The sequence below is a fragment of the Heterodontus francisci genome, chromosome 2, assembly GCF_036365525.1.
Source record: "Heterodontus francisci isolate sHetFra1 chromosome 2, sHetFra1.hap1, whole genome shotgun sequence".
In the NCBI taxonomy this organism is placed as follows: domain Eukaryota; kingdom Metazoa; phylum Chordata; class Chondrichthyes; order Heterodontiformes; family Heterodontidae; genus Heterodontus; species Heterodontus francisci.
The window spans coordinates 25,380,314-25,406,897 of record NC_090372.1 but is presented as its reverse complement, the minus strand read 5'-3'; the positions used below and the strand labels follow the sequence as shown (position 1 = coordinate 25,406,897).

General features: G+C 42.6%; 1 protein-coding gene across 2 annotated transcripts in view; it reads left to right on the top strand.

Moving 5' to 3' along the window:
* Nucleotides 1-26,584, top strand: part of znrf2b (zinc and ring finger 2b) — a 183,243-nt gene that overhangs the window by 112,270 nt on the left and 44,389 nt on the right. Inside the window, exon 2 of one of the 2 annotated variants that reach the window (XM_068055804.1) lies at nt 2,778-2,873. The exons of the other annotated variant lie outside the window; for it this stretch is intronic. Within the exon in view, the coding sequence (XP_067911905.1) occupies nt 2,778-2,873 (96 nt within the window). The remainder of the gene's footprint in view (nt 1-2,777; nt 2,874-26,584) is intronic. 2 annotated transcript variants of the gene reach the window in all.

Sequence of the window (26,584 nt, the reverse complement as noted above, 5' to 3'; positions counted from 1 at the left end):
CTGCCGGTCCGCTGATTGGCTGGCAGCTCACTGAGGCGGGACCTCCTCCCTCAAGCGGGTGGAAGTCCCACCTCAGGCCAATTAAAGCCCAGGGACCAGTAAAATGCAGGTCGGATCCCCGGGCTCCCGTCCGCCTATGGTAAAATCCAGCCCATTTTCTTTTAGTGCAGTTTATTGATAAATTGGGGCTGCTTTGCTAAGTGTTTTCATCGTGAAGGTGTTAAACAATCTACTACACCACTAAAATGTGGGACAGTTATTGATGGAGATGTCCAAGGTATTTGACTTCATTGGCTGCATGGCCTCTTGTCCCCCTCCGACTCCCTTCACCTCACAATTGGCAGCCATGGAATCAACTGCCTAGGCCGTAAACTGTGAAATTCCCTCCCTAAATCTCTTTGCCTCTCTACCTCTCTCTCCTCCTTTAAGACACTGCATAAAACCTACCCATTTGGTCACCTGTCCTAATGCCTCCATCTTCAGCTCAGTGCCAATTATCTTTGGAAATACTCAGCAGATTAGGCAGCATCAGTGGAGAGTAAAACAGAGTTAATGGCCAGAATTTTACAGCACCCAAACGAGTGGGCTGATGGCAGGGAGGGGCGCATAAAATTGAGTGGGAGGCTGGGGTGCCCTTCCCGACCCCCTCCCACTCCCACTGCAATTTTATGCAGGACGGTAGTGATTAGCCAGCTCCAGGCTAATCAAGGCTCTTAAGTGGCCAATTAATTATCACTTAAGCACCTCCTCCCACCACCGTGGGTATTTTACACTCGACGGCCAAATGGCAGAAGCCTCAAGAACCCCACCTGACCTTCTTGTGGGCTGTGGGGAGGGGGGAGGGGGGTGGTGGGTGGGCCCTCCTGATCGGGCACCCCATGCCCCACAGAGAGCTGCCCATAAAGTTCTAACCGCCCCCAACACACAACACTTCCCCTGCCCCCCTAACCGACCCCCCTTGCCTCGCTGGGGCCTGGCCGATTGTCCCCGCCGCGACCATAAAAACCTACCTGTCTTCCGGGGCCATCCTTCACCTTGCTTGCGATAGCTGAGTGCAGCCCCAGCAGTGGCCACTGCTCCCGGTGGCGCCGCTGGGACTAAGAGCTGCCAGCTGCTGCTTGGCTGGCAGTTCCATTAGGCGGGTCTTCCTGCCTCAAGGAAGTGGAAGTTTCGCCCAAGACCAATTAAGGGCCTGGGGTGCAAAAAATCCCAGCCTGGCCTGGTGAAGGTGGGCTCGCCACCAACTTTTTGGCTGGTGGGCGGGGCCTCCCGCCCAACGGAAAATTCCGGCCAAAGTTTCAAGCCTGTGACACAGGCCTGAAACATTAACTCTGCTTTTCTCTCCACAGATGCTGCCTGACCTCCTGAGTATTTCCAACATTTTCTGTTTTTGTTTCAGATTTCCAGCATCCGCAGTATTTTGCTTTTGTGGCAAATATTTTTGTCTGATTATGCACCCGTGTAGCACCTTGGGAGGTTTTATTACATGAAACGTGCAATATAAATACATATTGCTGTTGTGTTATTGTTTACTGCAGCAAGCTATTCAACAGACTTTGAATTATTTTTTGAATCATAGAAAAGTGTACATTCAGGTGAGAGTAGGGCCTGCTAATAGTGCAACACTAGCCCAGGGTTTGCTGAAAAAATATTATGATTTAAAAAATTATTAATGACTGCCAGTCAACCTCTTAACAATTATTGGTATGAATTCTCACTTCCTCAGGTTGTGAATCGTTGAAATATTTATAAAAGTCAAATTCAAAACGTTTACATTTTTTTCTTACTCTACCTTTCTGTCCCTACTGTCTCTCGATCGAATCTTTCTTTCCCTCATTGTTTCTCGTTTTGTACCCGATTTGACATTGAGTTCACCCACTCGAATTCACCCTCCTCCTCAGTCCTTCTGTTTATTTCTCCATCCTTTAATCTCATTGGTTAAGGAGATACACTGCTTATCCCATTATTTCCAGGTGTCCTGTTTCCCTCGTCGTGCCTTTATCAGCTCGTGTTTCTGGCAACGATGTGGGCAAAACCTATACATGCAGGAACAAGGCTAATTAACAGGACATGCTCCAGCACAGTCTGGGCCTCTCTTTTGAAAACAGTTCAATTGCCCAAGTGCTTTTGCTAAGTGATTTGATGAACGTAGTTGTCCAAATTACGAAATGGCAAAGCTCTCCATTCATGAGGGAACAAATTACTTGTGGGTTATAGCCCGTCTCTAATTGGGGAGAATGCACTCCTACTGTGTCCTATTCACTAGCATTTATGCCAAAAGAGGTGCATTTTAATGAGAGCCTCAGGAAAAGCAGTTACCAAAACTTTGTGGTGTCACTCCATCATCATAATGATAAGTGTTTGTTTCAATATATGCTTCTCTGACTGTGGTTAGAAAATAAAATTGCCATGCATGTGTAGTTCTGTTGGTAATTTACAACTTTTGAGTGGTCTATTAGGGCAGCAGTGGTTTATTGCCTCCAAGTTGCAGAGCTCATTCTCTGTTCTCTGAATCTCTCAATTACTCCTTTTTTAAAAATTAAGTTTATTTTGCAAAGCACTACTAATGTGGTACAAGCCGGCTTGTGCTGCCTTGAGCAATGGGTTACCTTTGCTCGTATGAAAGTCATACAGGCAGCTGTGCCTCAGGTTTGTCTGTGCTTTAGTGTGTCACAATTGCCTATGGACCAATATAAGAGTGTGCTGATGCATCAAATAAAAGTTTTCTATGTTGATCTAAATTTGTATCGAGTTTAATTTTTTTCTCTTTAAACCAGGTTTCAAGTGTCCTGTGTGCTCAAAGTTTGTTTCTACGGATGAAATGGATTTGCACCTTGTCATGTGTCTGACCAAACCAAGGGTGACCTACAATGGTAAGGAGCGTCATTCTACTGAATATGCTGAGCCTCGATTTGTACAGGCCATTGTAATCTTATATGGGCCACCAAAGTGCCACTTTGAGCTGACACCATCACCTATGCATGCCACAGTGAGCAGTTGTGTAGCTCATTTTGACACTGTGACACAACTTAACCTTTGATGCTCTTGTGCGGCTTTCTCGCTAGTGGAGAAACCTTGTTTGTTTTCTCCTCTGGAGTTTTGTGGACTCGGATGAGCAGCTATTAATTGCTCCTGTTTTGTGTACAAGTAGTCCAGATATACATCAGGTGAAGCAAGGACACCAATCTTGTGTGTACGGTTATCAACAAGGTATTGTGTGGAAGGTCCAGTTGGCCAGTCAGGATGGATTAAAATGCTGCTGGTTCGGAACAAATTATTCAGAAAGTACCACATATTAACAAGGTTGTGATGCTGATTCAGCTAGTGGTGATTTTTTTGGGCTCCCTGAAATAATAGGATGGTATGGACAGAGAATGACTATTGCATGTGCATATATGCCATCTGCCAGCCAGCTGTAGGTCAGAAGATAATAGCAGTTAAAACCGCTGAAATATAGGGCAATACCATCGCAGAGTATGTTTTGTTCAAATCTAAATATAGATTTGCACTGATGAAAGAATTAATCCTACCCTGAGAGAAGCTGCAATTTATTTAAGCAGTTTGTTTGGTTGTTGTTTCTGTAACGATCAAAGAACTCTCCGTTCTTAGATTCCCGTTAACTGACTTGCTGCATCAGTTGTAGTTTTGTTAATTGATAAAAGATGGTTATGCTGGGTGTTTTTTCATTCTATTTTCTTCTGAGATATTTCTTCCTTCAGCAATTAGCTAGTGCCTCTGTGGTGTTGTCCTTTGGTCAGGGAATCCCAGCGCTTGAATATCTCACTGGGTGCTATCAAAACTGGTATTTGGTCAGGCTGGTATGGATATGCTTGAGTTGTGCAGCAAGTTTGGATGGTTTCTCCTCTTGCAGGATGAGATTGTGCAGTGGGAGCCCAATGTATGTCTCCATTGAGACTAGGAATGGAGTAGTATCTAGTAGTTTAGAAGCCATTCCTCCAGTACAGGAGTGACTGATGTTTACTGGGAGGTGCTTTTCTAAAGGGATTATAGGAACTGAGTGTGCGAGGCCTAGAAAAAGTTCCCAGTTCCTTCAGTATAGCCAAATAAAGCATTGCATCAAGGTACCTTTCTGTTGGATTTGGTTGCATTTGTTTAATGGAAGGAATGGAAATGCTTACTGTATCAAATAGTACATGCAATGGTACTTGCTGAGTAGCTGGGTGCTAGCTGATCTTCCCTGGCATTGCTCGTGAATAGAAGTAAATCTGATCTGTAACCATTTCTCTGCTTTCTTCACAATCTATCTTATTGTTTGCCTTCCATTCTTTAAGTGTGCGGTGTCTTTTTCTGACATTTGTTGTCTTATTTATCTCTTTTTCAGACTCTCTCATTCTCTCTCCCTCATTCGTGCTCGATATAGTTAGAGTTAGTACAACAGCTGTCAGTATTGCTGCAAAGGTTTTTTTGGTAAATGTGCACACAAATATTGCTTTACCTGGTCTTATTCACAAATGTTTTCTCTACTGAGTCGTTTATTGAGCCCCTTGTTAAATCTGCTTTCTCATGTTCTTGGATTCTCTCTATTATGTTAATAAATTGCTACATATTTTTCCAGTTGTGTTTTTCAATTGCTGTTTTAATAGCAACAAACTTGCATTTTATGGGTTTATCACCATTTCGAGCTTTCTCCCATCAAATTCCCCTCTCAACTTGTTACTGTACCCATGATACCACACTCTAATCTAATAGTGTTGCGATGACATAAAGGAAATGGAAAATTGGACAGTGGAAGGTCTAACCCCCATAAACAATATCCAATAATGCAACATTCAGACAACTAGATTTAGAACCTCTTTTTAGACGTAGAGCTTAACTTCTGCTCCCCCTGCCTGGCAGACATCAGGAAGGGGTCTGTTTAAAATGGAGCAGGGGTCTTACTGACTCCTTTCCCAGCCTAATCTGGCTGACCACTTTTAAATTACACCCAACCCAAGATGGCAGTGTCCTATATAAAAATGCAGATTGGGATCCAGTGAGGTAACCCAGGCCTGATTCACCATATTAGCCTGTGGTCTGAATGAGGGAGCTTTCCCAGCAGATCAAAAAGGGCCAGAGGTAAGTTTAATTTTTCATTTAAGTTTGCTTTTGGGCCAGGAGGGACAGGGGTTCTCCTCTAGGCCCCACAAGAACCCTTGGGCCTTCCCTGCCCTGGGCTACTCCCTTTTCCCTTTCCCTTCCCCTCATTGGGATTTCCCAGCAGGAGCAATTGCCTTGTAAGGGGTCAGGCCCCTGGGTTGTTTGGTCGGGAGGGCAGCAAGCACCATGCAAATGAGGCCCAGCTGTTAAAATGTGTTGAGCTTGTTGTATGATCATTTTAAGAGTGATGTCTCTTTAAGAACTCAGTATGCTAATGGGCTAAGTAACAGGATGTAGTCATGTGACTAGAAGCCATAGTCACTCTGCAACTGTAACACCCTAGACAAAGGTTCTGTATATAGTTTGCTCTGCATTGTATATATTAGTTTAACTGTTAATAAATCCTCTGGAGATCTTCAACAAACAGAAATCCACGTACCTCGTTGCATCAGATAACACAAAGGACCCATGACAGAGCCTGCTTGCTGTCACTTGCATTGAAGGGACCACTCAACCCTCACTCCCCACCACCAGGAGTTAAAATTGAGCCTTTTTTTTAAACAAAGTGATGTTTGTTGATAAGCTACTTCATGAAATGGATGAAATTAATCCTGGCATAAATCAAGGTTATTGGCCAATCAGCTCCCACAGCAATGCTAAAAGGTGGTCATTTTTCTTTGAATATGCTCCTGAATAACAATTTTATCTGTTGTCTGTTGGAAAAGGCTTTGAAAAATGTTTTTTCCTCTGTTTTTTGATTCCATTTAAATGATGTCAACAAAGAAAGCACTTGTCAGATTCAGAAAGCAAACCGTTGTCACAACTGATGCAACATCAGCTGCTTTCCAATCTTAATTATATTTAAAAAGCCAGCGTTTGTTTAGCTGTTCGTGAATTGTCTTTTTACAGTGCAGTGTTTCAGTACAAGCAGTGTTCTCGGGAGATTTGTATCTAGAAGCAAATGTGGTTATAATATCCATTATCAATAGGGCCTTTGAATGTGTTAGTGCCAAGGTGCTGTAAGAACAAGCTCACTTTAGCCAATACGCTCCTGTTTTGTGCAATATGTTTCTGCTGCGCTACTCTGAATGCTCAACTTCACATTGCTCTCACCAGGGATAGATGGGTTATCAACATTGCTCTCCCTATGTTGCATGGTTCAAAATTGCCCAACCCAGACAGGCCATATTCAATGCTCGTTGGTTTTCCTGGTTCCAGCAAACAAAGGACGAGAATTTTGAATCGCCACTGGTGTGTTTTTTGCTGATAGAAAATGCTGGAAATACTCAGCAGCTCTGGCAGCATCTGTGGAGAGAGAAACAGAGTTAACGTTTCAGGACTGTGACCTTTCAAGATTTTAACTGATGATGTCTTACCTGGGGATCAAGTGTGCTTCACCCATCATCCTCATCCATGGCTTGTCAGCAGGATAGCAGGGTGTGTGCCCCACAAGCTTTTTAAAATGGCTTTCGAAAGACATGGTGGCAATTTGTTCTAATTATATGTTCATTTCAATACTTGGGGATTCTGAGTTTTGCCATTCTGTTAGATAGGAGCTGATCTTTACCTCAATCCCACTTATCCGCCTTTGCTCCATATCTCCTGTGCCCTTACCTAACAAAAATCTATCTCGTTCTTGAACATTACGATTGATCACCAGCATCAGCAGCCTTTTGGGGGAGAGAATTCCAGATTTCCACTGGCCTTTGTCTGAAGAAGTGCTGTCTTATTTCATCCTACATGATGTAGGTCAAATTATAACCTCTTGTCCTGGATTGCCCCACCAGAATAAATGATTTCTCTGTATCTACTTTATCAAATCCCTTTGAAATTTTAAGCACGCAACCTTCTAAAGTCAAGGGAATACAAGACAAGTTGATGCAATCTGTCTTCATAAGTTAACACTTTAAGTCCTGAAACTCTTTGAGGTATCCTGTGCTTATGAAAGGCACAATATTCTTTCTTTGGGTGAGCTAATGTGTCCTGAATGACATCTCTCATCTGCATTTATTTTGTGGGATCCCAACTCACATGCTTGGGTACTTAGTTGGCCAAAAAGTATACATATATACTTCATTGAAATCCTAGTAACACCAGTAAGTACCAGTTATCTTCTCTGAACATATGTGCTAATGGAAAAGGCAGACTCTTTGCTGAAAGCTTCTTTCTGCCCATGAAATGTAAGTTTGGATGTTGTGCTGCACTGTGTGCTCTCCATTGGTTGCCACTGAATGTTCTTTCACCGTGCACAAATGTTTCAGATTTCACTGAACTGACGCCCAGAGGCAAAAAGAGAAAAAAGTGAATGCTGGAAATCTGGAAGGTTTAATATAAATGGGTGCAAAGAACAGAAGAGTGAACAACTAATGATGAATTTACAAAATCAGTGGCTAGGACATTGTCCTGTTTTGGCAGCCCAATTATATTAAGGACATTTAATCCATAAAGAGCACATTGTGGATTTACCAGGATGATAACAGGGATGGGAAACTATGGTTATAAGGAGAAAGTTGAGATACTAGGACTATTTCCACCAAAGCAAGAAAGGCTAAGAGGTTTAATCGAGATTTTTAAAGTTGTGATCAATTATAATGGAGTAAAGAACATGCAAAGTCTATATCCTCTGGTTGGGGTGTCAGTGATGAGGATCATCAATTTAAAATTGTCCCTAAGGAAAGGAAGAGAGAGATTTGGAGAAATTTCTTTATGCAATGGATTGTTGAAGCATCAAATGCTTTGCCACAGGGAGTAATTGAGGCAGAGACCATTGCATCTTTTAAAGGAAATAAATGAAGCGAAGGAAATACAGGACTCTGGGGAGAGAGCAGGGCAGCAAGATTGGTTTGAGATTGGTCTAGCAAAAAGTCAGCACAGACTCAATGGATCGAATGTACGTTTGTAAACTTCAAGGGGTCTAAAAGTAAAAGAAAAAGAAATGCACAGCAAGTTGGTCAGAATCTGTTAAGAGAAGAATGGGTTTGAGTTTGGTTCTAGCCTTTCATCAGCAAACTTGGAAAGAAAGACCTGGTTCACTGTGATGCTATGGGATCACTTTGCAATTTACCCAACAGTGCAATGTATTTAAAATTGATTTTGATAATTAACTCTATTATATTCTTACTTACCTGATCATGAGATATAAAGAATTACATAGAATATACAGCGTGAAAACAGGCCATTTGGTCCAACCAGTCCATGCAGGTTTATGTTCTATTTGAATTTCCTCCCATCCTTCCTGTCTAATTCTATGTCATAACCCTTTATTCTCTTCTCCCTGATATGCTTATCTAGTCTCCCCTTAACTGCTTCTATACTATTTGCCTCAACTACTCCACATAGTAGCGAGTTCCACATTCTTACCATTCTCTGGGTCAAGATATTTCTTCCGAATTCCCTATTTCATTTCTTGGTGACTATCCTATATCGATGGCCTCTAGTTTTGCTCTTCCCCTTCAAGTGGAAACACTCTGTCTCTGTAGCCAGTATATCAAAACCTTTCATAATTTTAAAGACTTTTTTTATGTCACCCCCTCAGCCTTCTCTTTTCAAGAGAAAAGTGACCCAACCCACTCATCCTTTCCTGATGGGTATAACCTCACAGCTCTGGTATCATCCTTCGTAAATCTTTCTTACACCCTCTCCAGTGCCTCGATAGCCTTTTTATAAAATGAAACTGAAGTGATAAATCTCAGTCAAGACCATGGAGAGGTTGCAGAAAGGATACATTAAATAAGATGCTGGGGGTATTTAGAATTTAGTAAGCCAAAGGAGAACCTTGCAGTTCTTGCCTCTAGAATTTGAGGAGTGTTAAAAAGAGGATTTGATTGAGGTTAAATGTTAAAATCAACTCAGCGAGCTGAACAAAAATACATAATTTACCCTCAACATCCTACCCGATTGCTCTTCAAATGCAGTTATTTGCATATATACCTCTATTACATATTTTTGGATCAGTTTTTAAATAAAACAAATGTAAGATTAATAGAGTGCAGTCGTACCAAACATAAACCATTTGACAGGGTAATTTGCAGGTTTTGGTCTCAACACATAACTAAATTCAAATGCTCTGTAGAAGCTTTCTCTTGTGTAGAAGAATTCATCAACTGCAGTCACTATTATAACAATTTGGAAGCAAGTCAAAACACAGTTTACATTACCATAGCAACTTCACCCTTATAGCAAGAATATATCAATGTAAAAGTGGAGTACTATACTTCACCCATTTATAAAGAATGTACCTGACAGAAGGTTAACTAAAATGGGCTCAACTGAAGTGACAGAAATATAGGGCACACGTGAAAATCAAAGGAAAAAATGGAGGAAATGAGATAAATAAGATCTAAGGTGGAACAGAGGAAAGTGGTAAATCTCAGGTGGAAGCCACGATGTATGTTTGCTGTGCGGCATTTAATAAAGAACGGGCAAAAAGATGCAGAAATTGCTGGCTGACCAACAAGGTTAAACAAAGGGTTAGAGAGGCTTTAGAGAGGAAGATAGAAGAACTTAAAAAGACAGAAGTAAAGTGATTAATGAAGGCAGTTGGGTAATATTAGATTTGATAAGTGCATTAACAAAACTCAGACTATCACGTCGCTTTTGAGAACCAACCAGCAGGGAGCAGAACAAGAGACCAAGGCATTCAGAAATAGGAGTGCCATGTTTTTGTAATGAGCAGTACCTGTGTACTTTCATCCTAATTGTATTGATTTCCCTCACAACATCAGCAAATCCTTACATATTAACAGAAAAGTTCATTTGCAAGATGTTTAGGAATGAGAAGTGCCATTCGGCCCATTCTGAAATACCCTACTGCCTCTCCATTTGAGAACACCGTCGTTTTGTAAATGCATTCAATGCTTTTTACTCCCACCTCTCTTCAGCAGGTCCATCCAAGTGTTGACCTTTCTCTGAATGAAGACTTTCCGATGTCAGTCCTAAAGTTGTTTTTTTACTAATTTGAACTTGTTTCCGTTTGTCCTTTTCCCACTATTTAAAGTAATATTGTGGATTTATATTTTCGACATCGCTCACCTTTATGCTATTAAACAAAATTTGACATGGAGCCACATAAGGAGCTATTAGCATAGATGACTTAAAGCTTGGCCCAAGAGGCAGGTTTTAAGGAAGTTCGGTAGTTTTGGGTATTGATTGGACATGTTGAGTGTTAAGTCTCAGTCCTAGGTCTTTCTCATTTTCATACTTGGTTAATTCAACACCATTATGGAATACCTGTATAAACAGCAATTATGGTCTTAAAGATGCAGGCCAGTTTAAACATATATCTACTGTGGCAAAGTGCAATACATGGTATAACACTGCTGTTCTTCGAAAACAAGGTGTCCTCAAACTCCAAAAGAAGGCCTACTAGTGTTCTTTTTCCTGTTTTCCAAGCCAGGAAATCACACTAAGCAGATTCTGTCACCCAACTGATGCAACTCCCATTCTGACAAGCATACCTGTGTTATTTTTGGGTGTGTAAGATTTTTGGCACTAGCTCTGCGCTCTTGTAACTTGCTTACCAATAGTGTGCTGTAGTCAATCACATGGTGTTTGCTATGTTATTGTTTGGGTTAGCATCAATAAACGATGATATTAAAGAGATAGTTCATCTCTTGTGAACTGTAAAGGTCATTGGAGCAAGGGATTGGTTAGCCTAGCAACTGAGGGCCAATGCTTTTGTTTGTAAACAATGAGATCTAAGGGGAAAGACAATAATATGACCTTTAGCAACGAAATATAAACTCTTTTCTTTCCTTTGTATGTGAAAATAATTTCTGATTTTCTGCAATCTCCTAATCCTTCAGAATAGTGAATTTGCATTCACATCCCAAAGCACAATTACGTACCTTGTGAAGTGTACTGTAGGAAATGTGGCAGCCAGTTTGCACTCAGCAAGGACCCACAGCCATGTCATAATGACTAGATAATCAGTTTTAGTGATATTGATTGAGGGATAAATAATTGTCCAGGACACTGGGTAGAACTCGCCTGTTCTTTGATTTCTTCTCAAGATTTTATATGTCTACCTGAAATAGGGTGGTCAACCCTCCAGAATTGTCCTGAAGTCTGCTCGTTGTAGAAGCTGCCTAATTTTCATCTCCTGATCAGATCCACGGTCAGATTGCTGCTCAGGCAGTGAAAGTGAAGAATTACCCCTCTGCTTTGTCATTGTCGTGTAGGAGTGCCATACTTGTGTGTACCCACATTTGTCCATTCCCTCTCACTCTTGCACACATCCCCTGCCTTATACTCTGGGAGGGGAATTTTATAGAGGCATTGGGGGTCTCAACCGCCGGCTGGAGAGCTGGCAAGAGACCCGTGCAGCCTCCTCCTGGGAAGGTCTGCCGTTTTATGAACCAATCAGGCAATTAACAGGCCACTGGTGGGCCTTTCACAGAATCAGGACACTGGGGGCTGGAAGTCCTGCCCACTGACAGCTGACAGCCAAATCAGAGGAGGGGGCCCAGGATCGTGGAGTGACCCAGGCAAAGGTGAGTGATGGCAGGAGAGGTTTTGTGAGGCGGGAGTCACTTGGAGGAGGTGTAGGGGGTCAGCAGCAAGATCGGGGTAGCTCTTAGCTGGCTCCCCCTTCCCAATGCCAGGTCCCTCGATCAGGAACTGAGTGCCTTTGAATGAGGGTCGCCACCTGGGAGACCACAAGCAAACCCGCACAGGTTTGCAAGCTGTGCTCCCTGTGTGGCGACAGGCCCACCCACCGCTGGGTTAATACCAGTGGCGATGGGAAGAGGCCCTTAATTGGGCATTAATTACCCACTTAAGGGCCTCAATTGGCAGTGGGGTGCAAAGGTCGTCCATGGGCCTTCCCACCACATACTTAATCAGGGTGGAGGGGTCCCCATCCATCACCATCCCGCCCAATTAAATGCCCTCCCCGTCTCCAAATTCTCCACAATGAGAGCATAAAATCCAGCTCTCTGTTTTCCTATAGTGTTCCTTTCTCCTTTCTGCCCCTCCTTTGGAATGAAAATGCTATCTAGGTTTGAAAATCTGCCAAATGTAAGATTAAACCCTCACTGCCCTGCCCACTCCTCCTGTTACCCCTGTTTTCCTTGCTATTCAGTTTTGGGATTAAATCACACAGATGCTGGGACTTTTCTTTCCATCAGGCTGATGAAGATTCAGTAACCTTTAATTGCCCAATCACATGTTAGATTGACCTGGATTTTGCAGTGGTAATGACGTCAAAGCTGCCATTTTTCCACTGAAACTGCCAGCAACCTCTGGAGTCCACACATATGCAAAATAATGCAGAAATCCAGATGTTACTATCAGTGATTCTTCGCTTCTGCAGAGGGTGCAATGTTGAGGTTCAACCAGACTACAATCAATGAGAAATCTTTGAACTGATGAGAGCTTCCATTCTCACACTGTTAGTCTCGTAAAAACCCTTGAAAAGTTACACCTTGTTGAATGAGCTGTAACTGGGTTTTTAACAGCCTACTAACTTCATAATTACTGCTAAACACCCTTACTGGCCTTGGAAAACTAATTTTTTATTTGTGGAATGTAAAATTTCTCTAATATGATAAAAATTCCACATTTTAATTTTTTTAAGTATCTATTTCAGCTTCTTTCTTAATGCAATCATAACCATTTACTTGGTAATTTTAAATTAAAAGTAAAGGGATTTAGTGCTTTTAACTTCATGTTTTGTTTGTGAGAATACTTTAGTGTGATTAGCTGCTTACTCTGCTTGCTGACATCACTGCTACTGCATACCTGGAAATCCCCTTGATGTGACGCCAGAGTTAAACCGCCATTGGGATAGGGGAAATCCTCGTCACAGAGATTGTTAGATTCTTGTGGGCAGCTTGCTTCGAGATCAGCAGCAGAGTACCATTGTTTTGCTGCTGACTGCAAAACCTGGGTCATTATTCCCTGGTCCCTTTTCGTGGTGCACGCTCACAGATCCAGGCATGACACAAAGAAAACTCCAGTGGCGGAGAGCTTTGGGAATCTTAAGTATTAGTGGACAATATCTCTGATTACTGTTAGGATGAATGTGGGCAAACATACTCAGCCAAAACCAAAACACTTAGGGCGTAGCCAGCTGAAGGCATGACTGTCACTAGTGGAGTGATGAAAATCTGGGTGTGCAAAAAGCCAGAATTGGAGGAGCGCAAAGGTATCAGAGTTGTAGGGCTGGAGGAGGTTACTGGTTCTTTGTATTCGGGATTAAATACCCCAATGAACTTGAAGAAGATGTCAAAGAACAAAGAACAGTACAGGACAGGAACAGGCCATTCGGCCCTCCAAGCCTGCGCCGATCTTGATGCCTGCCTAAACTAAAACCTTCTGCACTTCCGGGGCCCATATCCCTCTATTCCCTTCCTATTCATGTATTTGTCAAGATGTCTCTTAAACGTCGCTATCGTATCTGCTTCCACCACCTCCCCTGGCAGCAAGTTCCAGGTACTCACCACCCTCTGTGTAAAAAACCTGCCTCGCACATTCCCTCTAAACTTTGCCCCTCGCACCTTAAACCTATGTCCCCTAGTAACTGACTCTTCCACCCTGGGAAAAAGCTTCTGACTATCCACTCTGTCCATGCCGTTCATAACTTTGTAAACCTCTATCATGTCGCCCCTCCACCTCCGTCATTCCAGTGAAAACAATCCAAGTTTTTCCAACCTCTCCTCATAGCTAATGCCCTCCAGACCAGGCAACATCCTGGTAAACCTCCTCTGTACCCTCTCCAAAGCCTCCACGTCCTTCTGGTAGTGTGGCGACCAGGATTGCACGCAATATTCTAAGTGTGGCCTAACTAAGGTTCTGTACAGCTGCAGAATGACTTGCCAATTTTTATACACTATGCCCCAACCGATGAAGGCAAGCATGCCGTATGCCTTCTTGACTACCTTATCCACCTGCGTTGCCACTTTCAGTGACCTGTGGACCTGTACGCCCAGATCTCTCTGCCTGTCTATACTCCTAAGGGTTCTGCCATTTACTGTATACTTCCCACCTGCATTAGACCTTCCAAAATGCATTACCTCACATTTGTCCGGATTAAACTCCATCTGCCATTTCTCCGCCCAAGTCTCCAACCGATCTATATCCTGCTGTATCCTCTGACAATCCTCATCATTATCCGCATCTCCACCAACTTTTGTGTCGTCCGCAAACTTACTAATCAGACCAGCTACATTTTCCTCCAAATCATTTATATATACTACAAACAGCAAAGGTCCCAGCACTGATCCCTGCGGAACACCACAAGTCACATCCCTCCATTCAGAAAAACACCCATCCACTGATACCCTCTGTCTTCTATGACCGAGCCAGTCCTGTATCCATCTTGCCAGCTCACCTCTGATCCCGTGTGACTTCACCTTTTGTACCAGTCTGCCATGCGGGACCTTGTCAAAGGCCTTACTAAAGTCCATATAGATAACATCCACTGCCCTTCCTTCATCAATCATCTTCGTCACTTCCTCAAAAATCTCAATCAAATTAGTAAGACACGACCTCCCCTTCACAAAACCATGCTGTCTCTCGCTAATAAGTTCGTTTGTTTCCAAATGGGAGTAAATCCTGTCCTGAATAATCCTCTCTAATAGTTTCCCTACCACTGACGTAAGGCTCACCGGCCTATAATTTCCTGGATTATCCTTGCCACCCTTCTTAAACAAAGGAACAACATTGGCTATTCTCCAGTCCTCTGGGACCTCACCTGTAGCCAATGAGGATGCAAAGATTTCTGTCACGGTCCCAGCAATTTCCTCCCTTGCCTCCCTCAGTATTCTAGGGTAGATCCCATCAGGCCCTGGGGACTTATCTACCTTAATGCTTTGCAAGACACCCAACACCACCTCCTTTTTGATAATGAGGAAGAATCTGAAGAAATGTTGACTTAACCCGTTTTATATTTTCAGTACTGTTGCTTTTAATTTGGGTTACTGGCCTTTGGCAGAAATTGTACTGCAGGGTGGTTTTGCACAGTTCTGGTGAATTGAGTATTAAAATATCATTGGCCCACTAGAAATCCAATGCTGTCTGATGGATTTATATCCTGGAGCCTTTGCTTTTTTATCTTCAGAGGTCATGGAGGAAGTGTCATCTTATTTTCTTGGAAGTTTTGCCTCTGACTATCCAGCTCCCCCAGACCTTAGAAATTCGGTTGATTGGGAATATAAATTGTATGCGCACTGTTTGAAAGTTTGGGTTTAATGCATTGAATATCTTTCTGATATTTGTGATGCCATATAATAATCAAGAATATTCCTTGCATTTATATAGCGCATTTCGCAACCTCAGGATCTTCCAAAGCGCTTTACAGCCAATGATGTACTTTTGAAGTGTCGCCACTGTTTCAATGTAGGAAATGTGGCAGCCGATTTGCACACAGCAAGGTCACATGAACAGTAATGAGATAAATGTCCAGATCATCTGCTTTTAGTACATCCATGTGCAATGATACCTTTGTTTGCAGCATTCTCTTGCTGCCATAATCAATAGTCAAGTTTATTGGCCCTCAGATTAAGGAGGTAGCAATTGGGTTGCGTTGCGAGTGTAAAGTGAGTGCAAAGTGTATCAATTTAGCACTGATTCTGCTTGTGCCCAAACAGACTTTTCTCTGCAGTGAAGTTTTAAGTGCAGACTCTGGAATGGGACTTAAACTCCAGCCCAATGTTGGGTTTCGTGGTGCGGGGGGTGGGGGGGCAGGGGGAGGGGGGGTGTCGAGAATCGGAGTGGCAGCGGCCTGCCACAGAACCCGACGGAGGATTGCTGGGCCCAATCTTCCCAGCGGCGACCCCTCCGCCGCTCTGCGACAGGACCCGAGTTAGCATATTTAAATTACATTTTTGCATTAATTAAAATGTAATCCACAGCGATCTTGCCCTCAGTTCCCGATCTTCAGTGCGATGTGCAGCACTCACGCGCCTTCACTTTCCCAACCAGGGAAAGCTGGTGCCACCGAGGTGGTGAAAGGCTCGACTCTGCATTCTGTTGTGCTGTTTGCGGGGCTGACAACATTTTAAAAATGTGCCAGCACTTGCTCCTTCATGAGGTGATGCTGTGAATGACGTCGCTGAGGCCGCCCCTGCCATAAGATTGGGGGGCGGGGGCGGCCTTAGCATATGCTAAGTAGCTGCCGGACGGAAGATCGGGCAGCCGCCATTTTCTTCACCAGCCACCGCTCCTGGCGACGGGAGAACAAGATCTAGCCCAAGAGGTGGGAGCGCCACAACTGAGCCAAGGCTAGTACCTTTCTTGTGGATATTAATGTAGGAATAGACTGTCAAAAGTGGTAAATTCATGACCTCAATGCCGCATATGAAATCTATCTTGGTGGTCCTTTATAGCACCTGGTGAATGGCGGGTGTTCCCAGTCTAACCGATGGCTTCCAGTTAATGAAATTTCTGGTATGCAAATCAGATTCATGTAAGGCTAAAGAAGGTTAAAGGACTGAATTCAGGCATGTTATTTTATTATGCAGAACAGGAGGTTTAATAGGCATTACCTGCTGTGTCAAACAGAGCTTTCATCTCCAGTGTTTTTAAGTACAGAGGGATGTTTATTTTGGTTCTGTCATTAACAATATAATAAAGGCTTCCTACCTCAGTGATAGGTTTACACAATAGCAGACTCATCCCCATTACTAATTTGATAATCTAGTAACTAAGCTTCACTGACCACCTCCAGGCGCGTATCCATTGTCTCTCGAGATAAGGAGGCCCAAAAGAAGAAGAAGAAAGCTTGAAAGAACTGTAGCTTCACAAAAGCAGATCAGCTCCAAGTGATTCAGAAAGCATTCGAGTATTTTTGACAGGAACAACTTATCCATTTGAAACACAACTCAGTTACAACAGTTTTGTGCCAATGTCAGGGAAGTGCATCGACACCTTGTACTTCAGGTCAGGTCATTCTTCCTCACGTTCAATATAAGGCATGTTCATGCTGTGTGGGCAGAAATTTGGGTGAAGAGAAATTTAGAAATGCAAAGAGAAAGGTCAGGGCATCGGAGCAGGATAGTGATGTGGGTGAAACCCAACAGAATGGGACAGGAAGGGACAGAGAGTTTAACAAAAATTGTACATTGGCAAATAAGGTCATTGCAGGGAATAGAGGTAAAAAAAATGAAATTGAAGTTCCTTTATCTGAATGCACGAAGCACCTGTAATAAGATAGATGAACTAGTGGCACGAATAGAGGTAAATGATCTAGATCTAATTGCCATTACCGAGACATGTTTACATGGAGATCAAGGTTGGGAAATAAATATTCCAGGGTACACAATATTTCGGAGAGACAGACAGAATGGCAAAGGAGGAGGGGTAACCCTGACAGTAAAGGATGGCTTAAGGACATTAATAAGACGGGATCTGGCCTCAGAAGATCATGATGTAGAATCAGTTTGGGTGGAAATTAGGAATAGCAGGACTCAAAAAACACTGGTGGGAGTAGTTTACAGGTCCCCTAACAGTAGTTATATTATTGGATAGAACATTAAATGGGAAATTATTGAAGCATGTGAAATAGGTAATGTATTAATTGTGGGAGATATCGTAACAGTTTCTTGGAGCAATACTTTGTAGAACTGACTAGGGATAAAGCTATCTTAGATCTCGTATTGTGTAATGAAGCATTGGTGAAAAAGCAATGTAATAGTTAAAGATCCACTGAGAAATAGTGATCATAATACCATTGAATTTTATGTTAAGTTTGAAAGTGACACATTTCAATCACAAACAAGAATCTTAAACTTAAACAAAGCCAATTACGAAGGTATGAGGGGAGAACTGGATAAGGTTAATTGCGTAAATAGATTGGAAGGTATGGCGGTAAATGAACAGTGGAAAACATTCAAAGAAACAATTCAAAGGGTTCAACAAAAGTACATTCCGTTCAAAAACAAAAACTCGTCCACGAAGACCCATCCATGACTCACTCAGGAAGTTAAGGAGAGTATTAGACTAACAGAAGAGGCTTACAATGTTGCAAAAAATAGCAAGTCTGAGGATTTGGAGTGTTTTAGAAACCAGCAAAGGGCCACCAAAATGTTGATAAAAAGGGAAAAAATTGAATGAGCGTAAACTAACCAGCAATATAAAAATAAATTGTAAGAACTTTGATAAGTACAGAAAAAAGAGAGTAGCTAAAGTAGACATTGGTCCCTTAGAGGCAGAGACAGGAAAAATTATCATGGAGAATGAGGAAATGGCAGAGGCATTGAACAAATATTTTGTATCTCTTCACAGTAGAAGACACAAGTTCCATACCAGAAATAGGCTGTAACCTAGGGGCTAAAAAGAGTGAGGAAATTAAGGATATTGATATCAGTCAAGAAAAAGTATTGGAGAAACTTGAGGGACTAAAATTTGACAAGTCCCCGGGACCCAATGGGCTACATCCTAGGGTTCTAAAAGAGATAGCTGCAGGGATAGTTGATGCGCTGGCTATAATTTTCCAGAATTCCTTAGATTCAGGAATGGTCCCGTCAGATTGGAAGTTACGCCGCTTTTCAAGAAAGGAGGTAGAGAGAAAACAGAGAACTACAGGCCAGTTAGCCTAACATCAGTTGTTGGGAAGATGCTGGAAACTATTATTAAAGAAGTCTTAACATTGCACTTGGAAAAGTATAGTATGATCAGAACAAGTCAGCATGGTTTTACTAATGGGAGATCCTGTTTGACAAATTTATTAGAGTTTTTTGAGGATGTAACTAGTAGGGTAGATAAAGGAGAACCACTAGATGTAGTATACCTGTATTTTCAAAAGGCATTCGATAAGGTGCCATATAAAAGATTAATAAGCGGGATAAGGGCTCATGGTTTTGGGGGTAATACATTAGCGTGGATAGAAGATTGGTTAACAGACAGGAAGCAGAGAGTGGGCATAAATGGGGCATTTTCAAGTTGGCAGGCAGTGAATAGTGGGTGCCACAAGGATCAGTGCTGGGGCCTCAGCTATTTACATTCTATATTAATGACTTGGACGAAGAAACAGAGAGTAATGTAACTAAGTTTGCTGATGATACAAAGCACAGTGGAAAGGTAAGCTGCAGGGAGGATGTAGAGAGGCTGCAAAGAGATATAGACAGGTTAAGTAAGTGGGCAATAAGATGGTAAATGGAATATAATGTAGGGAAGTGTGAAGTTGTCCACTTTGGTCGTAAAAATAGAAAAGCAGAATATTTTTTAAAAGGTGTGAAACTGGTAAATGTTGATGTTCAGAGAGACTTGGGGGTACTCATACAAGGAACAGACAAAGTTAACATGCAGGTGCAACAGGCTATTCGGAAGGCAAATGGCATGTTGGCCTTTATTGCAAAGGGATTGGAGTACAGGAATAAAGAAGTCCTACTAAAATTGTACAGGGCTTTGCTGAGACCGCACCTGGAATACTGTGTGCAGTCTTGGTCTCCACATTTAAGAAAGGATATACTTGCACTGCAGGCAGTGCAGTGAAGATTTACTAAATTGGTTCCTGGAATGAGGGGGTTGTCCTATGATGAGGCTGAGTAAATTGGGCCTGTATTCTCTGGAGTTTAGAAGAATGAGAGGCGATCTAGTTGAGACATAGAAGATTCTGAAAGGGCTTGATAGGGTAGATGCTGAGAGATTGTTCCTACTGGTCGGGGAATTGAGAACACGGAGATACAGACTCAGGATAAGGAGTCAATCATTCAGGACTGAGATGAGGAGAAATTATTACACTCAAAAGGTTGTGAATCTTTGGAATTCTCTACCCCAGAGGGTTGTGGATGCTCCATCATTGAATACATTTATGGCTGGGATAGATAGATTTTTGGTCTCGCAGGGAATCAAGGGATATGGGGAGCGGGCAGAAAGTGGAATTGAAGCCCAAGATCAGCCATGATCGTATTTAATGGCGGAGCAGGCTCGATGGGCCATATGGTCTACTCCTATTTCTAGTGTTCTTGTGTTCATAATGGAGCACTTACCTTCCGGGCGAGCAGCAGAGAGGAACGGACCCGCGGGAAGTACACGGAGTTGGGAGCTGATAAGTACAGCCCGAGGATCGCGGCCCAGAGCACTTACCTTCCGGGAGAGCAGCGGAGAGGAACGGACCTGTGGGAAGAACACGGAGCAAGGAGCTGATAAATGCAGCCAAGGATTGTGGCCTAGAGCACTTGCCTTCCAGGAGAAAAGTGGAGAGGAGTCCAGGCGCGCTGGAGTTTGAAACAAAGTGAACAGTGGCATCACGGGAAAGCTACAAGGTGATTGGTTGGTGAGAAACTGCTGTTAGGGAGTATCAGCAAATAGCTGAGTTAGTGCACTGCTGTTAGGGTGCCTGTGTAAATAGCTTAATAATAAGGAACAAGTAAGTAGCTGGTATTTTTTTGAGTAAGGTTTATTTTAACTAGTGAACTGTATTGATTTTTAGTAAGATATATTAGTACTAGTTAGGTTTTATTAATAATTCTAAGCTGTTGTAATATTGGTAAGCTTTTTTTTAGCAGTAACTAAGGGTCAGCTAATAAATAAAGGAATGGCAGGGGTGCTTCAACCTCGAGAGTGCACCTCCTGTGCTATGTGGGAGATCCAGGATGCTTCCTGGATCCTGGAGAACCATTTGTGCGGAAAGGATGGTCAACTGAAACAGGGCTTTGGAACTTGAGCAGCAGTTGGCGACACTGGGGTGCATTCATGAGGATGAGAGCTACGTGGATAGCACATTTATAGTTGTGGTCACCCCAAAGCTTAAGAGTATGCAGGGACAGAGGGAATGAGTGACCACCAGGCAGTTAAAAAGAATGAGGCAGGTAGTGCAGGAGACCCCTGAGTGCATCTCACTCTCCAGCAGGTATTCAGTTCTGAATACTGAGGAAAGTGATACTTCACCTGGGGAGTGCAGCCAGAGCCAAGTCCATGGCACCACGAGTGGTTCAGCTGCTCAGGGGGGTGCAGGAAAGACTGGAAGGGCCATAGTGATAGGTGATTCAATAGTCAGGGGAACAGACAGGCGTTTCTGTGGCTGTAGACGTGAATCCAGGATGGTGTGTTGCCTCCCTGGTGCCAGGATCAAGGGTGTCACTGAGCGGCTGCAGAGCACCCTGAAGGGGGAAGGTGAACAGCCAGCAGTCATGGTCCACATCGGAACCAATGACATAGGTAGCAAGAGGGATGTGGTCTTGCAGTCAGAATTTAGGGAGCTAGGGAAGAAATTAGCAGGACCTCAAAAGTAGTAATCTCCGGATTACTCCCGGTGCCACGCATGTGAGTATAGAAATAGAAGGATAAGACAGATGAATGCGTGGCTGGAAAGATGGTGCAGGAGGGAGGGCTTCAGATTCTTGGGACATTGGGACCGGCTCTGGGGAAGATGGGACCTGTACAGGCCGGACGGGTTACACCTGAACAGAGCTGGGATTGAGTTCCTTGGGGGACGTTTTGCTAGTGCTGTTGGGAGGGTTTAAACTAGTTTGGCGGGGGGATGGGGACCTAAGGATAGACTCAGTTGGGACAAAATCAGAAATGAAAATGGAAGGCATAAAATTAATGGATGAGTCTGGAAGACAGAGGAAACAAGGGTTAGAAAATAAAAAAGAGTTTGGCAGTGCTCAAGGGTATCTATTTCAATGCAAGGAGTATAGCAAGTAAAGCTAAGGGCACAGATAGGCACGTGGCAGTATGATATCATTGCTATTATAGAAACATGGCTTAAGGAGGGACAGGAATGGCAGCTCACCGTTCCTGGTTACAGAGTTTTTAGATGCAATCAGGAGGGAGAGAAGAAAGGAGGGAGAGTGGCAATTTTGGTTAAGGAAACTATTACAGCTGTGAGGAGGGATGATATGTTGGAAGGTTCATCAAATGAGGCCATATGGATTGTGCTAAAGAACAAAAAAGGGGCAATCACACTGCTGGGAGTGTACTATAGACACCCAAACAGTCAAAGGGAGATAGAAGAGCAGATATGTAGGCAAATCTCTGAGAAGTGCAAGAACAATAGGGCAGTAATAGTAGGGGATTTTAACTACCCCAATATTAATTGGGATAGTTTTAGTGTGAAAGGAATTGAGGGAGCAGAATTCTTGAGGTGCATCCAGAAGAACTTTTTTGCCCAGTATGTAGCAAGTCCAACAAGAGAGGGTGGAGTTTTAGACTTAGTTTTAGGAAATGAAGATGGGCAGGTGGAAGGGGTAGCAGTGGGAGAGCATTTTAGTGGTAGTAATCATAATTCAGTCATTTTTAACATAATTATGGAAAAGAACAGAGATAGAACGAGTTAGAGTTCTTAATTGGGGCAAGGCCAATTATATTAAATTGTGGAGGGCTTTAGCGAAAGTGGACTGGAAACAGCTACTTGAAGGTAAATCAGTGTCAGAACAGTGGGTGGCATTCAAATGGGAGATTCAAGGCGTTCAGAGTAAACATGTTCCTACAAAGAAAAAGGGTGAGACAGCCAGATCTAGAGCACCATTGATGTCAAAGAGCCTACAGGGTAAGATAAGGCAGAAAAGGCAAAAATGTTGGACACCGAGAACTCAATATTATAGAAAGCCGAGCGGAGTATCAAAAGTGGAGGGGTGAAATCAAAAAGGAAATTAGGAAGGAAAAGAGAGGGCATGAAAGAATATTGGCAAGCAAAATCAAGGTGAAGCGAAAGATACTTTATCAATACATTAAGAGTAAGAGGATAACTAAGGAGAGAGTAGGGCCCAGAAAAGACCAAAAAGGTAACCTATGTGTAGGGGCGGAAGATATTGGTATGATTTTTAATGAATACTTTGCGTCTGTCTTCACAAAAGAGGGAGATGTTGCAGATATTGTAGTTAAGGAGGAAGAGTGTGAAGTATTGGATGTGATAAACACAGAGAGAGAGGAAGTATTAATGGGATTAGCTTCCTTGAAAGTTGATAAATCACCAGGGCCAGATGAAATGTATCCTAGGCTGTTAAAAGAAGCAAGAGAGGAAATAGCAGAGGGTCTGACCATCAATTTCCAGTCCTCACTGCATACAGGTGTGGTGCCAGAGGATTGGAAACTGCTAATGTTGTACCTCTGTTTAAAAAGGGAGCGAAGGATAGACAAAATAATTACAGGCCAGTCAGTAGTGGGTAAATTATTGGAATTTATTCTGAGAGACAGGATAAACTGTCACTTAGAAAGGCACAGGTTAATCAAGGATAGTCAGCATGGATTTGTTAAGGGAAGATCTTGTTTGTCCAACTTGATCGAATTTTTTGAAGAAGTAACAAGGACGATAGATGAGGGTAGTGCAGTTGATGTGGTCCATATGGATTTTAGATAGACTTTTGACAAGGTCCCACATGGCAGACTGGTTAAAAAAATAAAATCCCATGGGATCCAGGAAATGCAACAAGGTGGATACAAAATTGGCTCAGTGGCAGGAAACAAAGAGTAGTTGACGACGGGTGTTTTAACGACTGGAGGGCTGTTTCCAGTGGTGTTCCGCAGGTCTCAGTACTGGGTCCCCTGCTTTTTGTTGTGTATATTAACGATTTGGACGTATGTAGGGGGCATGATCAAGAAATTTGCAGACGACACAAAGATTGGCCATGTGGTAGATAGCGAGGAGGATAGCTGTAGGCTGCAGGAAGATATTGTTGTCTGGTCAAATGGGCAGAAAAGTGGCAAATGGAATTCAACTCATTACAGAAAGGATGTAACTGCACTAGAGAGGGTACAGAGGAGATTTACGAGGATATTGCCAGGACTGGAAAAATGCAGCTATGAGGAAAGATTGGATAGGCTGGGATTGTTCTCCTTGGAACAGAGAATGCTGAGGAGAGATCTGATTGAAATGTACAGAGCTTTGAGGGGGCTGAATAGAGTGGAGGTGAAGGGTCTATTCACTTTAGCAGAGAGATCAGTGGCAAGGGGGCATAGATTTAAAGTGATTGGTAGAAAAATTAGAGGAGAGATGAGGAAAAACTTTTTCACCCAGAGGGTGGTGGGAGTCTGGAACTCACTGCCTGAAAGGGCAGTTGAGGCAGAGACTCTCAACTCATTCAAAAGGAGTCTGGATATGCACCTCAAGTAACGTAATCTGCAGGACTACGGACCAAATGCTGGAAGGTGGGATTAGAATATGTGGATTGTTTTTTGGCTGGCACAGACATGATGGGCCAAATGGCCTCTTTTTGTGCCTTAAACATTCTATGATTTTTCTATGATAATTGTTTTATTTATTTCTTTAGAGATACAGCACTGAAACAGGCCATTTGGCCCACCGAGTCTGTGCCAACCAACAACCACTAATCCTTCATTAATCTCATATTCCCTACCACATCCCCACCATTCTCCTACCACCTACCTACACTAGGGGCAATTTACAATGGCCAATTTACCTATCAGCCTGCAAGTCTTTGGTTGTGGGAGGAAACTGGAGCACCCGGCGGAAACCCACACGGTCACAGGGAGAACTTGCAAACTCGGCACAGGCAGTACCCAGAACTGAACCCGGGTCACTGGAGCTGTGAGGCTGCGGTGCTAACCACTGCACTGCCCCATAGCTGTTGGTGAATACAGGACTGAATCCTTGTGATCCTATTGACATTAATGCATGGAGTGTCAGCATGACCCAGCAGTAACACTCTCACCTCTGGTTCAAGGGTTGGAGCACATAATCTAGGTTGAAAATTCAGTGCAGCGCTGAGGGAGTGCTGCACTGTCAGAGGTACTGTCGTTCAAATTATATTAAACTGCCCATTCAAGTGGATGGAAATGATCCCATGGCACCATTTCAAAAAACACCAGGGGAGTTCTTCCCGGTGTCCTGGCCAATATTTATCCCTCAACCAATACCATTAAAACAGATAATCTGGTCACTATCTCATTGATGCTTGTGGAACCTTGCTGTGTGCAAATTTGCTGCCGTGTTAACAACAGTGACAACGTTTCAAAAATATTTCATTCGCTGTAAAACGCTTTGGGACATCCTGACGTCATGAAAGGCGCAATGTAAATGCACATTTATCTTTCTAAAAGCCAACAATTCCAGAGCCAGCTCTTCTGGAGTAACAAAAATAATTGTGTCACTGTCTATTAATTATTCCTGTGAAAGTCGAAGTCTGTTATATACCGAAATCAAGTAGGGTTGCCCCATGGCTGGCTGATGTCAGTCTACAAATTGGAAAGTCTTTTTTTAAAGTGAAGGTCAGTTTTGTTTCTATTCATTCCTGTGCCTTACAATGTTAAGAAATTAAGTAAGATTTTCACCTGTAGTAAGATATACCTCAGAACTCCGGCAATGATTCCACCCTATCTGCTTTAAACTGAGGGGAAGGTTATGCCCTCAGCCTTGAATTGATTGCAGGTTGTTCTTCAGTTCTCCATTTCAATTGATACTTTTAAATGTGATATTATTGACCACAAGAGATGATGCAATGAAGTGACTTTTTGTATTGACATTACCTGCTAATAAAATGGAAGCACGGCATTATTGAAATTAATGTAGTAGTCCATCTGTTGCCACGAATCTGTTCCTAACATCGCTACTGAACTGTGCAGAATACTGATCAAGTGACCTTTACTATGGTGCAGATGCTTTGCCGCATTTCACCTAACCATCACTGGTGGAATGACGTCCTTTGCACAGTTTTATTGCTTATTAAATCTTGACTGCTATTTAAATTGTCTACATGGTAGATTGGGTTGGTAATAATCAAAATAGTTTCACAAAACAACAATAGCTGAGGAATTCAGTTTGAATCTTTCAACTGTTTTGCTCTTTTTTTTTTTGCAGCCTATTCATATATAATACAGAGGTTTTGAATGGTATTATGGCCCGGATTTTGCTGTCATAATGTTCGCCATCATTACTCCACTGAAGCAGACAGCAACTTCAGAAGTTCAGACATGCACAGAATAATATGGAAATCCAGAAGTTGTTGTCAGTGAGTGTACACTCCTCCATCGGGTGCTCTGCAGAGGTTCCCACAAAGTGCAATCTCCCCGGCAATCATGATTTGGCAAGAACTTCCACTTCTACTCTATTACTTTCACTGTAAAAACTCTTGAAAAAGTTGCACATTGTTGAATAAGGTGAAACTGGGTTTGTAATGGCTTACTGTTATGATCTCAGTGAGACCTTTAATGTTGAAAATGAGATATGAACCCCCAAACTAATTTAAAGAATTACATGACAGGATTTCACATTTCCAGACTTCTATTATAACAATTAACTCAAAAAAAATGCCAATTAACTGAATAGTACTTTATAAGTAGCTGTTGCCCCATATTACAAAGGTATTTTCTTTACTTATTAAAATTCTTGACAACCTCACGCCACACTTAGATGTTACATAGTCCTTTTTATTGGTGAAATCCTTTGAAATCTTAGTCTGCATGCATTTCCGGTCTGAAATAAGCCTTCTTGCTATATCATGCTTTTGTGGCAACCTTTTCCATTCTATATGCCAATGTACATGTTTATAATGGAAATGGTTTACGTAAGCTTACTTACAAACTCCTCCCAGTAACAATGGGTTGAATTTCCCAGACCTTTTCAAAAATCAATATCTTCTTCGCC